The 14,313-nt window shown below is 55.9% G+C and overlaps 2 protein-coding genes across 5 annotated transcripts in view; both read right to left on the bottom strand.

The window, feature by feature from the left end:
- Positions 1-3,631, bottom strand: part of KPNB1 (karyopherin subunit beta 1) — a 28,513-nt gene extending 24,882 nt beyond the window's left edge. The window contains exons 1-2 of the mRNA XM_039388678.1: positions 3,592-3,631; positions 3,306-3,364 (exon numbers count right to left, since the gene is read on the bottom strand). Of these exons, the coding sequence (XP_039244612.1) occupies positions 3,306-3,364; positions 3,592-3,631 (99 nt within the window). The remainder of the gene's footprint in view (positions 1-3,305; positions 3,365-3,591) is intronic.
- A 5,542-nt stretch (positions 3,632-9,173) lies between these two features.
- Positions 9,174-14,313, bottom strand: part of NPEPPS (aminopeptidase puromycin sensitive) — a 41,103-nt gene continuing 35,963 nt past the window's right edge. The window contains exons 21-24 of one of the 4 annotated variants that reach the window (XM_027719653.2): positions 14,153-14,308; positions 14,012-14,059; positions 11,029-11,177; positions 9,174-9,330 (exon numbers count right to left, since the gene is read on the bottom strand). In XM_027719653.2, coding sequence (XP_027575454.1) covers positions 9,246-9,330; positions 11,029-11,177; positions 14,012-14,059; positions 14,153-14,308 — 438 coding nt within the window. In that variant the 3' untranslated portion in view covers positions 9,174-9,245. Of the gene's footprint in view, positions 9,331-9,503; positions 10,666-10,884; positions 11,178-14,011; positions 14,060-14,152; positions 14,309-14,313 lie in introns of those variants that run through there. The other 3 variants (XM_027719655.2, XM_027719654.2, XM_027719656.2) reach the window with 3 other exon arrangements.

The following is a 14,313-nucleotide window of genomic DNA, read 5'->3' as shown; positions in this document are numbered from 1 at the left end:
GGGAACACCCTCTGGGAACACCCCCCGGGAACACCCTCTGGGAACACCCTCTGGGAACACCCCCCGGGAACACCCCCCAGGAACAGCCCCCAGGAACAGCCCCCAGAACACCCCCCAGGAGCTGCCGGAGCTCCGGCCCCGGCTCTATCCCGGGATTAGGGCCCTTAAGCTCCTCGTCAGGACCTCTGGGAAGCGCCTCTGCTGGTTGGGATTTTTTATAGCTGTCACCTTCCCTGCTCCTGCCTGCCCTGAGTATCCCTTCAAACAAACCCCTCCCCGGGCCAAGGCATGGATTTTTCCAGGTGGGAACCAAGCCTGGCAAGGAGGGAACTCCCTGCTCCTCAATTCCTCTGCTGGAAGGCAAACACCCAAACTGGGGCTGTGAAGGGATCAGGGGCTGCTTTTGGGGTGTCACAAAGGGGTTTGGGGGGTTCCAAACTCCCTTCCCTGCACAGGTCCAGAGTCTTGGGCTCCACGTTCTCAGCGACCCAACCCAGCCCTCAAAATAAAATTCATTTCACTTGTTCCATCCAGGACTCCTCAGCCTTCCAACTGCAGGATTTGGGGGACAAAAAAACGTGGGGAAACTTAAAAAGGGCACAGCCCAAATGATGAGTGACCCCCTCTCAAGGGAATAAATCCCCCTGACACTGATGCCACTGGCTTTGCTAAAACCCTCAAGTTTTAATTAAACCCTTGATCTGACACCTTCACATTTTCAGAGGTTTCTGCTGCATAAAACAGAGCTGAAGTTTCAGGGTTTTTTATTTTCCTGGCCCTCAGAAGCTTTTTTGCCTTCTCAGAAAACCTTTCTAGGAAACAGTGGAAGGGGCTGCATCGCCTTCAAAACCATTTTACACGAGGCAGAGACGTGGTTTTACTGGAAATATTTAACTTACAGTTACATTAAACCCGTTTCTATCATCTCTTAAGGTATCTCTTAAAAAAAAATTAAAGAGATTTTAAGATACACAAATATCTTAAGGCACCAAAAAAGCCATTTTTAAAACTAAATCAATCTTTAAAAGTTCAACACACAAGTCCAGTGTCTTTGACTCCACGTTCTCAACGACCCAGCACAGCTCTTAAAATACAAATTCATTTTAGTTGTTCCATCCAGAACTTTTTTTTAACGTTCAAACTGCAGGATTTGGGGACAAAAATGTGGGAAAATCGAAAGTGATGAGCGTAAGAAATAGAAATGGAGCAGACAAAACCCTACAAACCAACCCCACTAAACCCCTTCACACCATCCAGATCCCTCATGTTTTAGACACTGATTTTACAACAAGTGAGGAACCAGCCCCCCAAAAAAAAAACATTCACAGGACAAAATAAAAAGTGTTGCTGCCACCTCTGAGAACAAAACTACCGAAATCCAAAGGTGAAGAAGCATCCTTGGGTTTCTCACTCATAAATTAGCAGGGGAAAAAACGGTATTTTTTTTGTGGGGCTTTCAGATTAATTTCAGCTAAAAATGAGAAGCATCACATGAAACCTCCCAGACCTGAGAGAGGAAGGAAATGCAGGTGTGCAGGACCTCAGCTCCCACCTGCAGAGGGGTCGGTGAACGGCTCAGAAAAGAGGCTCAATTAGCTAAAATTGAGCCTAAATTAGCTGGGGGAGGAAGAGGAGGAAGGGGAGGAGGAGAAAGAGGAGGAAGAGCAAGAGGCTCCATCACCCCCTTCCCTCTCCTGGGGCCATCCAGGCTCTTCCCACCCACCCACTGACCACATCCTGTGGTGGGAACAGCCCCAAGCTCCATATCCTCATCCTCCTGCCTCATCCTCCTCCAGGATTGAGCCCCCAATTGCCCTCACAGCCCCTCTGGAGCTCCTCAGCCCCTTCCCTTTCCCAGCCTGGGCCATTCCACATCCTCATCCCACGCCAGGACACTCGTTTTTGGTCCCAGCACAAGCTCTGCCTCCTCTGCTCTCTCACAGGGCAGAGAATCCAAATGAAACCTTGGAAAACCCACGTCTCCCTCAGCTCTTTCAAACACCTGAAAAGCAGGATCACGACCCGAAATCCCTCATGTCACACAGCCCAGGATCTCCAGGTCAACCCTGAGATCTCACAAACTGCAATTCAGGGGATTTAGACCCAAAAGTGATGTTTGGCACAATCCTGATTCCGAGGGGACCTCACACACCTTTCCCAGACATGGAGCCCCTGTGACTTTCCCAGTTTACACCAGTGGAGAGCAGGGCACGGAAGTGGCTGTAGGATGAGAGGTGGCAGTTTTGGGGGGATGAGAACGGGTGTGTCACAAGGGCAGAGTGCAGACACCAGCACCCAGGACCCCCCAGCACCTTCCAGGACCACCCAGTGCTCCCCATTCCCTGCAAGGACCACCCAGAGCTGCAGCCCCACACCCTGACTAAGCAAAAACCCTCCTCAACCACCAGCAGCCCACCTTCCCTGCTCCAGCACAAGGATCAAACCTGGGGCTTTGGGCTTTTTCTCCTCCTTTTTTATTAATTCTTGATACATTTTTTCTCTGCTTTATGGTCACTGGTACTGCCCTGTGGACCATCCTTGACCACCCTGACCCCCTCCCCAGAACCCCACTGCTCCAGCACCCCCCCTGGGAGGGCCCTGGGGTGATGAGGGGGTTCTACAGGAAAGAACTGGGACTGGGTGGGGGTCCTGGAGGGCACTGGGACCTGGCTCTGGGAATGAGCTCTAGGGCCGGGCAGGGGCCTTGGTGGGCTCGCACTGGGACCCAGCTCTGGGCCTGGGAAGGGTCTCACTGGGCTCTGGGAGTGAGCTCTCGGACTGGGCCGGGGTCTCGGTGGGCTCTGGCACCGGGCTGGAGTCTCGGTGGACTCTGTGACCCGGCTCCAGGCCCGGGCGGGGCTCTCGGTGTGCACCGAGCCCCATCCCGGTGCCCGGCCGGGGTGCCCCGGCGGTGCCGGTGCCCCATCCTCACGCCCTGCCGGGGCGTCCCGGCGGTGCCGGTGCCCCCTCCCCGTGCCGGGCCAGTCCCCGTGCCCCGCGGGCAGTCCCGGTGCCCCGCGGGCAGTCCCGGTGCCCGCTCCCCTCAGGCGGCCCCGCCCGCTCCCGCCATGGCCGCGGTGCCCGCACATGGCCCGCGGCCGCTCCCCGCGCCGGGCCCCGCCCCCCACGCCCGGCGCCGCCGCTGATTGGCGCGCGGGGCCCCGTCTCGCGCGCTGATTGGCCCTCGCGGGGGCGCCGGGCGCGGGCAGGGGCGGCCATGGCGGCCGGGCCGGGCCGGGCCGGGCGGGGCGCGGGGGGAGCTCCGCGGGCACCGCCGGCCCCGCCGCCGCCCCCCGAGCGCTCACCAGGTTCTCGATGGCCGCCTGCTCCAGGAACTTCTGCGCCGCCTCGAGCTCCGAGCAGTCTGCGAGGGACAGGGGGGGCGGATGGGGGGGTGGGGGAGAACCGGCGTCAGGCGCGGCCCAAGCGCCCCGCGCGGCCCCTCGGGCTCCCGCACCGCAAACACGGGAGGGCTCCCGCGCGCCCCGGGCCGCCCACGCCCTTCCCCCGGCGCGCTGCGGGCGCCATCCCCCCGTGTGCGGCCCCGCCGGGCCCTGCCCGCCCTCAGCCCCGCACCCCCCGAGCCCTCACCCGGCGACACCGTCTTCTCCAGGATGGTGATGAGCTCCATGGCGGCGGCGTGGCGGCTCCGGCGCCGGGCGGGAGGAGCGGGAGGAGAGAGCGAGCCAGAGAGAAGGGGGGGAAGGGGAGGGATGGGATGGGGTGGGGGGGTGGGGGGGGGGAAGAGCGGGGCGGGCCGGAGGGAGGGGAAAGGGCGGAAAAAGCCGGGGCCTTGCCGGGAGGCCGGAGGAAGCGGGACACGCGGGGGAGGCGCGCGGCTCTTCCCGGGTGCGGCGGCGGGATTGAACCAAAGGAAAAGGGAAAAAAAAAAAAACAAAAAAAACGGAGAGGTAAAAAGGTGCCGCGCGGGGCGGAGGCGGCGGCGGCGCGCGCGCGCACCGGGGCGGGCGGAGGGATACGCCGGGCGGCCCCGCGCGCGCGCGCGCCCCGCGCTCGCCGCGCTGATTGGCCGCCGCCCTGACCCCCCCACCCGCGCGCCGCGCCCCCATTGGTCGGGGCGGGCGGCGCGAGGCCATTGGAGAATGAAGGAGGGGGAGGGGGGAGAAAGGGAAGGAAAGGGGCGGGGCTTCCGGCGGCGCGCGCGGGGAGGGGGCGGGGCCGGGAAGGGACCATTGAATGGGGAAGGGGGGGGGTGTTGGAGGGGGTGGGAGCGACCACGTGAGGACCGCGGGGGGGGAGGGGGCGGCACCGGGACCACCGGGATCGCTGGAAGCGGGGTCACGGGGACCACCGGGGTCACCGGGATCAGTGGAACCGGGACCACCGGGACCGGCACTGCTGGCGGCGGCTCCGCCCGCAGCATCCCCGGGAAGCAGCGGCAGCTCCGGTCACCGGAACCGGCCCGGGAGGAGCCACGTGCTCGGGAAGCGGAGCCGCCGGCGCTGCCCGAGTTTAACGGGGTCCGGGGTGGGTTTGGGTTTGTGTGTCCTGCCCGGTGCCGGGGAGCCGGGACGGGACGGGCATCCCGCGGGAAACGTGTCCCGCAGCCCCCGGTGCCGGTAACCGGGCGGAGCCCCGAGAGCACCGGGACAGGGATGGAACCGCTCCCCTGCCCGGCACCGGCGACCCTCGAGTGCCCGTCTGCACCCCGGTGTGTCCCCAAAAAGCGGTGATACGGGGCACAGCCAGGGCAGGGAAGGGCCGGACCCGCATCCGTGGGATGCGGGATACGGGAGGGGAAAAAGGGATGCCTGGGAGAAGAAGGGCGGGCCAAAGGTGGAGGTGAATAATTAACGGCGCGTAACGGCGGATTCGCAATTAAGTGACACAACCGGGCGCTTTTTGGCGTTCCATGAACACGGGGACAAGCGACAATTAGCTGGGACGCGGCCCCTCCCGGGAAGGGCCGGGATGAGGGATTAGCGCCGGGGCTGCCCTGGGAGAGGCAGCGCTGCGGGCACGGGAGCGCCGGGCTCAAATCCCGTTAATCATCCCTTGCTGCCCGCGTGTTTTGGTTTCCTGGGAAAGGGCCGTGCTCCAGAAACGGGATCCGATGGAATGCGGGCATCGCTGCGGGGGGAAATGGGGACAGGAGGGGATGATCCCTGAGAGAGGCAGGGCTAGATGGGATATTGGGAATAAATCCTTCCCTGGGAGGGTGAGGACGCCCTGGCACAGGTTGCCCAGAGAAGCTGTGGCTGCCCCATCTCTGGAAGGGTCCAAGGCCAGGTTGGACGGGGCTTGGAGCAACCTGGGAGAGTGGAAGGTGTCCCTGCCCATGGGGATGATCCTTCATCTCCCTTCCCACCCAAACCATTCCAGGATTCCGTGGGATTCTCAGCTCAGTGACCTCAGCAGGAGAAAACCCTTGAGTTACAAACACCTGGAGCATCCAACCCAACATTCCCATTCCTGCCCCTCCCAGCACACACCGGCTCAGTCCTGGAATTCCAAGCACCACCATTCCAGCTGCAAACAGCTGCATTTATCCACGGAATGCAAGGAAAGCCCCTCACTCCCGGGCAGCACGGGAAGGCACTTCCCAGGCTCCAGGTGCTTCCCAAGCCCTGGACACACAGAGGAGGAGCAGCTCCATCACCATCCCTGCTGCTCCCTCGGGAGGGTTCCCTCCCCAGTCCAGCAGGAAAAGCAGCCAAACGGGTCCCTGGTGCCTCCAGGGCTCCCCATCCCAGCCCAGCACTGATTCCCCACAAACACAACCCGTTCCCTGAGGGAATCCTCCCTCGTGCCCTGGAGCAAAGCCCTGGGGACGGATGTTATTCGTGGCTGGGGAAACGGGCTCGCCCACAGCTCTGCCAGGCAGAAATATCCATCATTCCCCTAAAAAATTCAGGTTACAGGGACACTCTGGGGCTCGGGAGACCCAGATTCCAGCCCCACCTTTTCCAGGGGCCTGCGGGAGAATCTGGGAATGTTTATTTTGGCCACCTGTGCCGCGAGTCTCAGGTTTTAAAAGGGGGGCAAACCCGGATCAGCTTCTTCCTAAAGTGCTTTGAGGTCTCTGGATGAGGAGCACTGAGGGTTGGTGCAGTCACAAGCAAGGCTAGAAAAGGTCCATCCATCGGGATTTGGATTCTGGTTGTCCTGCTGCCATCGCTGTTCTCCACAAATCCCTGACAGGAGGGTGGAGCCAGGTGGGAATCGGGCCCTGTTCCCAGGGAAGGAGGGACAGGATGAGAGGAAATGGCCTCAAGCTGTGCCAGGGGGTGTTTAGTTGGATATCAGGGAAAATTTCTTCATGGAAAGGGCAGTTAGGCGTTGGAACAGGCTGCCCAGTTCTGGGTGGAGTCCCCATCCCTGGAAGTGTTCAAAAACTCGTGGATGTGGCTCCTGGGGACATGTTGTAGTGGTGACACAGCAGTGCTGCTTAAAGGTTGGACTTGATGACCTCGGAGGGCTTTTCCAACCTTAACAATTCCATGATTCCATGATCTTGTTCCACGTTCTTGCAATGCCTCATCTGCACCTGTCTCAGCTGCTCCAGCTGGAAAAACAAAGCTGGGACCTCTGGAAGGTGGATGGGGTTGGATCCATGGAATGGAGTTGTGTTCACCCCTTCCCTGGTGATGCAAAGCTTGGAGAGCTCTGGGATAAGAGATTGATGGGGCACAGGATCCAGAGGCAGGGACAGGAGGAGAAGGGGCTGCTCCTGGTAAATCCACACTGGGCAGAGCTGGGAACAGCTCTGGGAACATCAGGGACTCTGAAGCCCAATCCCTGCTCACAGCCTGGCACAGGGAGCAGCACGTTATCCAGCCTGGGATGGAATTCTCGTGGCCTCTCCAGAGTCTGGCCTGGCCAGCAGATCAGAGGCAACTCCCTGAGCAGCTGTTGGGGTGAAATCAGTGAAATTCCCTCTCTTGCATCTTTTTCCAAGGGGAAAAGGGGCAAGATGGGAATGGAGGAGCCTCACAGAGCTGGAGTTGCTGAACACCAGGACACAGCCCAGCAGTGCCAACCAGGAGGGATTCCCTCAGGGGACTGCTCCCCTCAGAAAAGCAGGGAGAGAGAAAAAAATTAAAGAACTCAGTACAAGTCTGGCCTTGGCAGCAAGGAAAGCCCCCAAACTCCAGTGTAAATGAGGACAAGGAGTCACCTCCCCTGGGCTGGGGCTGGAAACTGGAGCTGGATGCAGCTTTTCTCCTCATTCCCATAAATGGAATACTGAGCATCCCTGTTAGAGGTTTGTATCATCTCCTGCTTCCACAAACCGACTGCAGGAACTGGGAGAGAAGAGCTGAGGAGCTGCTGACTCCAGACATGGGGCACTGGGGGGGATCCCAGCACGTGGCAGGGCCGGGACACGAACTGGGTGATGAGGTTTCCCCTTCCCGAGGCTGCCCAGCTTCCTCAGAAGATCCCACATAAATTCCAAGGCGCTGGGACTGCCTGGGATTTTGGATGTGTCCCGAGCTTGGGGGTCACTCTGAGCAGATCAGAGCTCAGGTTTAAGGAGCGAGCAGAGGAATCCAGGATGAGTTTATTTACACCAATTGGAAGGACACAGGGATCAGGTGTGGCCCTTCCTCTGCAGGAACAAAACATCACAGGCTGTTTAAAGCTCAAATTTCCCAGAATTATGGAATGGTTGGGGTGGGAAAGGGCCCTTAAAGCTCATCTCATCCCACCCCCTGCCATGGGCAGGGACACCTTCCACCAGCCCAGGCTGCTCCAAGCCCTGTCCAACCTGGCCTTGGACACTTCCAGGGCTGGGGCAGCCACAGCTTCTCTCATTACCAATCACTTGAGCCCCATCCCATCCCTTTCCTCACCCACAACAAGCTCCTGCTCTCCTTGTCCCGCCCCTCTCCCGGAGCATCACTTTGTGGTGGGAAAAAAAAAAAAAAAAAAAGGAGATTTCCTCTGAAGTGGACAAAGCCCAGAGTTACTGTCATGAAGCACTGCCCCCTCCTCTCAGTGCCTGCCCAGGAGCCCAGGCCCAGCCAGTCTGCAGGGACCATTCAGTTTGCTCAGTGACCACGACCGGGTTGTCTCTGGGCCCCTCCTTGCGCCTCGTTTGCTTTGTGTGGAGTCAAAACAAGATCCCCCCCCCCCGACCCGCAGCCACGGGGCTGCTGGTTCCAGACCCCCCCGTCCTGCTGCCATTCACCCCAGCTCAGGCTGCCATCCCTCCCAGCCTGGCAGGTTATTCTGTCTGTGCAGGGAGCAGAAGGGAAACCAGCTTAGTGTGCTGAAAGGGCAGTGCTGACGGCAGGGAAACACCCGGGGCCAGCAGAATTCCTGGGCCCTTTTCCCCAGGGATACCAACCAGGGGGATGCTGGGCCAGAGCTCTGCAGCTGCTCCTGAACTCCTCTTTGGGGGGTGTTTCCCTGCCCTGGCTCAGCAGTGTTTGCAGGATGCTGTTCCCTCTCCCCCCAGCTTTTCAGGTGTTTAATACAAATTCGCTCGCTCACAATCGATTTTCCCTTTCCTTTACACTCCAAACCCTGTCCTGGTCAATCCTTTAGTGCTTTTTATTCAGATTACACAGGTTCTGCTGTGCTCCCTGAGCCCTCCCAGTGTGATGCTGTTCAAGAACTCTGCAGCTCCACTGCCCAGAAACTCCCATTTCTGGGGGTTTTAAGCAATATTTTGCACAACTTTCCTCCCACTCCCCTCAACTTTTTTAGGTTTTAATACGAATTTGCTCACTAACAATTAACTTTCCCTTTCCTTTACGCTCCAAACCCTGTCCTGGTCAGTCCTTTAGTGCTTTTTATTCAGATTACACAGGTTCTGCTGTGCTCCCTGAGCCCTCCCAGTGTGATGCTGTTCAAGAGCTCTGCAGCTCTTTTGGGGGTTTTTGGCAACGTTTGCACAACTTTCCTCCCACTCCCCTCAACTTTTTTAGGTTTTAATACAAATTTGCTCACTAAAAATTAACTTTCCCTTTCCTTTACACTCCAAACCCTGTCCTGGTCAATCCTTTAGTGCTTTTTATTCAGATTACACAGGTTCTGCTGTTCAAGAGCTCTGCAGCTCCACTGCCCAGAAACTCCCATTTCTGGAGGTTTTCAGCAATATTTGCACAACTTTCCTCCCACTCCCCTCAACTTTTTTAGGTTTTAATACGAATTTGCTCACTAACAATTAACTTTCCCTTTCCTTTACGCTCCAAAGCCTGTCCTGGTCAGTTCTTTAGTGCTTTTTATTTAGATTATACAGGCTCTACTCACAGTCTGTGCTTCCCAAGACCTACCACTCATGGCCCAGGAGGACTGGGGGTTCCTCGAGGCTGTAAATGACACCTTGGCCACTGTCCCCTCCCAGCTTTGGGTCCTTGGAGGCTTCAAAGAGAACACAAGATGAGGACATGAATTTCACATTGACATTTTTATTAACGCCAACTGTTTTTAAATCTTTTTTTTTTCCTTTTTGTTTTTTTTTCTTTTTTTTTCTTTTTTTCCTCTTTGTAACCTTTTTGTTTTTTTTTTTTTTTTTTTTTTTCTCTCTCTCCTGGTTTTTTTTTTTTTAAACAATAGCACAAAAAAATGTTTCAGGGAAGCAGTCTGACAGTTAGTCTGATGACCTTCCGAAATACAGTTAAAGCCACACCAAATACGAATTCCTGTTAAAGAAAAAAGAATAAAAGGGGGAGGGAGGGGAAAAATATGGAACTCCCAACCTTTGCACTGTTAGAGGGTGTTGTGGCTGGTTAGTACCAGGCTGCCTCGGGAGGGGATGATGGCACACAGCTTGGACTTCATCATCATCATCACGCCAGTCAGCACTAATTTAAGGCTTCTTAATTACCATCGACATCACAGAAAGGAGCGGAAAGCTACGGCCAGGAGGAGGTGGGAGCAGCTGGATCCTTTGGAAAAGCAGTGGTGGCTCGGCCAGGAGAGCCCAGCCCAGCCCCACGGGCATCTCCTCCCCTGCATGCACGGGGAGGGGGCGGTTCTGAACTGCAGAAGTGGATTTGGCTCCAGCCTTTCCCTTCCTGGGTGTGGCTGGGGAAGGTGTTTCCTCCCAGTCCCCTTCTCTCTCTGAAGGAACAGCAGCGGGGGGACCCCAGGAGGGGGACGGAGGAGCAACAGAACAGGTTTTGTTTTTGCTGAGAGGTGACACAAAAGGGAGGAGGGAACCTACAGTCCATGGGGTGGGGGGTTTGCAGGAACATCTCCCCAAATCCTTGCCCTGGGGAGGATGCACAGACTGTGTTATACCACTACCTGCCTTCCCCAGGGACCTGCTCCACACCAGCTGAGGCTTTAACCCCTTCCTGCCCCAGCCTCTCCACTGAGCTAGAAACCACTGGTTGCCTTTTCTTTCTTTCTTCGGGGGTGGGGGAGGGTGTAAAAAACAGAACATCTGTCAATAAGAGTGTCAGGAGGGGAGGGGGGTGTTAAATATTTTAACCACTGACAAGGCTTGAGGAAGTTTCACAGTTTTGTTATGCTCTATTTTATTACTATCATATTTACAGATTTCTTTCGGGTTCGTTTTGTTTTGTTTTGTTTTGTTTTCTCTCTTTCTCTTTTTCGCTGGATTTGCCGATAATTTTAACAGAATTTTTTTGTTTGTTTGTTTGTTTGTTTGTTTTTTTCCAAATCTGGAGTGTGTGAGCAGGAGGAACCAGTTAAAACTCTACATTCACGGTCCAATCCCCAACCTGAGGGCTGAGAAAAAGAAAAAAAAAAAAAAAGAAGGAATAAACAAAAAAAAAAAAAGAAAAAAAAGGGAAAAAAAAAAGAAAAGGAAGAAAAAAGAAGGAAAAAAAAAAAGAGAAAAAAAGGAAAAAAAGAAAAAGAAAAAAGAAAAAAAGGAAAAAAAAAAAAAGGGAAAAAAAGGAAAAAAAAAATAAAAAAAAAAGGAAAAAAAAAAAAAGAAGAAAGGTACTGTACTCCAAATTTTTCTTGGCATTCCGGAGGGGGTGGCTCGTCCCTGTGCCCCCCGCGGGGGCGCGGCAGGGCAGGGCTCTGCCGCGGCGGGCGGGTGGGTGGGTGGGTGGCACCTGGGGCTGGGGTGGGGAGGGGGCTCACACGGTGGCCGGGGGGCCCCTGCGCTGGGCCAGGAAGTGGTGGATGTTGTCGGCGTCCCGCTTGAGCCAGGCCGCGTTGAGCAGGATGTTCTCGCAGCACTGCTGCACCGTGCGCTCCGCCGACGGCGCGGGGTGGCTCTCGAAGAAGGCCTGGGTAGAACGGGAATCGGAACGGGTGAGGATAAAACGGGAATCGGAACGGGGTGAGGATAAAATGGGAATCGGAACGGGGTGAGGATAAAACGGGAATCGGAACGGGGTGAGGAGATCGGAACGGGTGAGGATAAAACGGGAATCGGAACGGGTGAGGATAAAACGGGAATCGGAACGGGGTGAGGATAAAACGGGAATCGGAACGGGGTGAGGATAAAACGGGAATCGGAACGGGGTGAGGATAAAACGGGAATTGGGCTTTTGAGAGTCCCAGAACTGCAGAATCAGCCGGGTTGGAAAAGCCTTCCGAGATCGTGGAGTCCGACCCTTGCGCCAACCCTGCCCCGGTTCCCAGAGCGTGGCACTGATGCCACATCCAGTCCCACCTCAAACAGCTGATGTGTGTCTGTAATGTCTGCAAGAGGGATTCTAATCCTTATCCTCAGCTGTGATATTCATATCAACCAGGGTCTCCTCATAGGCCTTGTCGTGCATGACTCATCTTTACACTTACAGCAGTGCATGAGAATTGCAGCCCTTCCCTTACATACCTGTTCTTCCTAAATGGCTGGCATGAACCAGTGACACTACCTACTCCTCAGCGTGTGATGGCATCTATGACAACAAAGGACACAGGTGACTCTGCCACCTCCCTGGGCAGCCCATTCCAAAACCCAATCACCCTTTCTGTGAAGAACTTCTTCCTAATGTCCACCCCAAACGTCCCCTGGTGCAGCTCAAGGCTGTGCCCTCTTGTCCTGTTGCCTGGGAGAAGAGCTCGACCCCCACCTGGCTCCCCCCTCCTGTCAGGAGGTTACTGAATCAAATCACTGGCAGCTCACAAAGTATTAACAAGAACAATTAACAAGTGTTGGCAGTTATTTAGTGTTTTGGAGTTATATTTACAAACTGAACTCAGCCTGTAACCAATATAACTGGTCCTGCACAGACACCCCAACAATCCCACCCTGTCCCTCAGGGCATTGTCCAGATGCTCCTGGAGCTCTGGCAGCCTTGCTGCTGTGCCCACTGCCCTGGGGAGCCTACTCAGTGCCCAGCCACCCTTTGGGGGAAGAACCTTTTCCCAAAATCCAGCCTAAGCCCCCCTGACACAGCTCCAGCCATTCCCTGGGTGCTGTCCCTGCTCACACAGAGCAGAGACCGGAGCTGCCCCTCGGGAGGAAGCTGCAGACCCTCAGTCTCCTCTTCTCCAGCTGAACAAACCAAGTGCCCTGACCCTCAGCTTCCCCTCAAGGCCCTTCCCCATCCTTGGGTCCCTCCTTTGGACACTCTCCAACAGCTTTAGATCCATCTTATCTCGTGGCACCCAGAACTGCCCCCAGAGCTCGAGGTGAGGCCGGGCCGGCACAGACCAAAAACCTCGCTGAGTCTGCAGGATGTGTAATCCCAAACAGGGAGCAGGCACAGCAAAATCCCTCCATTCCTATGCTAAAGGAAAGCCACAATGGCTTTTCCACGAGCCAGCCCCCTCCTGCCCTGTCCTGTCCTTGCTGCAGGGACAGCACGTGGCCCTGAGGAGCCGAATCCAGCCCCCCAGGCAGCAGGTCCAGCGGGTATTTCGGGACACCCGAAGGAGACGTGGGGGAAGCCTGAGGCCACTGTGCTCAAGCACTTGTCCCGGGATCAGGTTTCCCAGCGTTCCTCCCAGGCCCCTTTCCAAGCTGTGCAACGACCTCCAAAGGCCCAGGCAGTTTTGCTGGATAGTCTCACATTTCCTCCTCCAGCACCAACACCATCGATCCCCCGCCAGCAGCTGAGCCTGGAGGAGCTTTCCCAGAGGCTGCTGTGACTTTGCATTTTCCAATGGGCTGAAGGAGAAGGAGCTGGCACAGCCAGGAGCCGTCCCTGCCTCCATCCAAGCAGCTTTTCCCGGGATTTGGCACTAGTGTAGCCACAAGGTGACACGGAGGCTCAGCCCCGTGAACTGCTCCGCTCAGAGCTCGCTGTGCTGGCTCAGGGAGCTCTCTGGGAAAGGAGCTGGGATTTAGTTAGGGCTGATTTTTCTGGTAGATGTTTTGCAAAGTGTTTTTTAAGAAATAAAAATACTAACCATAGTGCAGGATTTCTCTGTAAAATCACTTGAGCTATTAAATCTTTCCTAAAATCACTAGATGGTAAAAGGGGCAGAGTGAGCTCATGGCTCAGCTGATCTTTGGAATAAGAATTCCTCCTGAGGATTTTCCTACCAGGAAAGCCATAATTAAGGGCCACATTTTTAGGTTTCTTCCTCCAAGAAGTCATTCTTGTAAAAGAATAAATCATCAAGCCCACACCCCTTCTCAGAACTCCACCGAGACAAGGGGGTGTAACAAAATCACAACACCTTGAGCCCCCAACCCAAGACAGACTCTGCAAAGACACTGCTCTGCCCGGGCCAAAGCCTTGCCCTTGTACACAGCACAGAAAACTTGGAGCAGAGGGTGGAACTGAGCCAATTCCTGCCAGGAATTCCCCCTGGCTGTCACCCCAGGGAGCCCCAAACGTGCCCTGTCAGTCTGGGGAGGACGAGCCCCAGCTCGGGGTGGAACTCGGGGAGGCTCAGAACTGCTGCCAATCTGTGCTGGGTTTTATCAAAGCTCAGAAGAAGGAAAGAGAAATCACTGGAATTGCACACTGCTTGGAAAATGCCAACTGAAGGAGTTCCAGTGATATTGGATCCAACCCAAAGCAGTGCAGCTCAGGGGCAGAACTGAGCAAAGCCTCAGCCCAGCACCAGAATCCACGTGGAAACTCCTGGCTCTCCCCTCAGTGACAGGCACACGAGGCCTGTCACAGATTAATTAACCACTTCTTTAATTAATGGCTCTTACCTTCACTTCTGCAGCCATTTTGTCATTTGCAAATCCATCCACTGTGAGCTGAAGGGAAAAAAAAAAAACCAGCGTGAGCCAAGGGAGAGCCTCCAGCACTTCCCACAGGACAGTTTGGGTCTGGCCCTTCCTCAGCCCTACCTTTATTAGTCTGGATATTAAGAATCCCCCTTGGTATCGGTTATAAAGTTCCTCCCAGTTGTCCCTTACAAATTTCCAAGCAGCTTTCCTGCCCTGCTTGCTGCCTCCAGCAACTCCTCCGATCACCGACACCGTGTCCTGGGGACGTACCTCTTCCTGGG

The sequence above is a fragment of the Pipra filicauda genome, unplaced genomic scaffold, assembly GCF_003945595.2.
Source record: "Pipra filicauda isolate LSUMZ 115617 unplaced genomic scaffold, ASM394559v2 scaffold674_size163209_pilon, whole genome shotgun sequence".
In the NCBI taxonomy this organism is placed as follows: domain Eukaryota; kingdom Metazoa; phylum Chordata; class Aves; order Passeriformes; family Pipridae; genus Pipra; species Pipra filicauda.
Note: the sequence above shows the minus strand (reverse complement) of the source record. Positions and strands in the feature narration are given on the sequence as shown.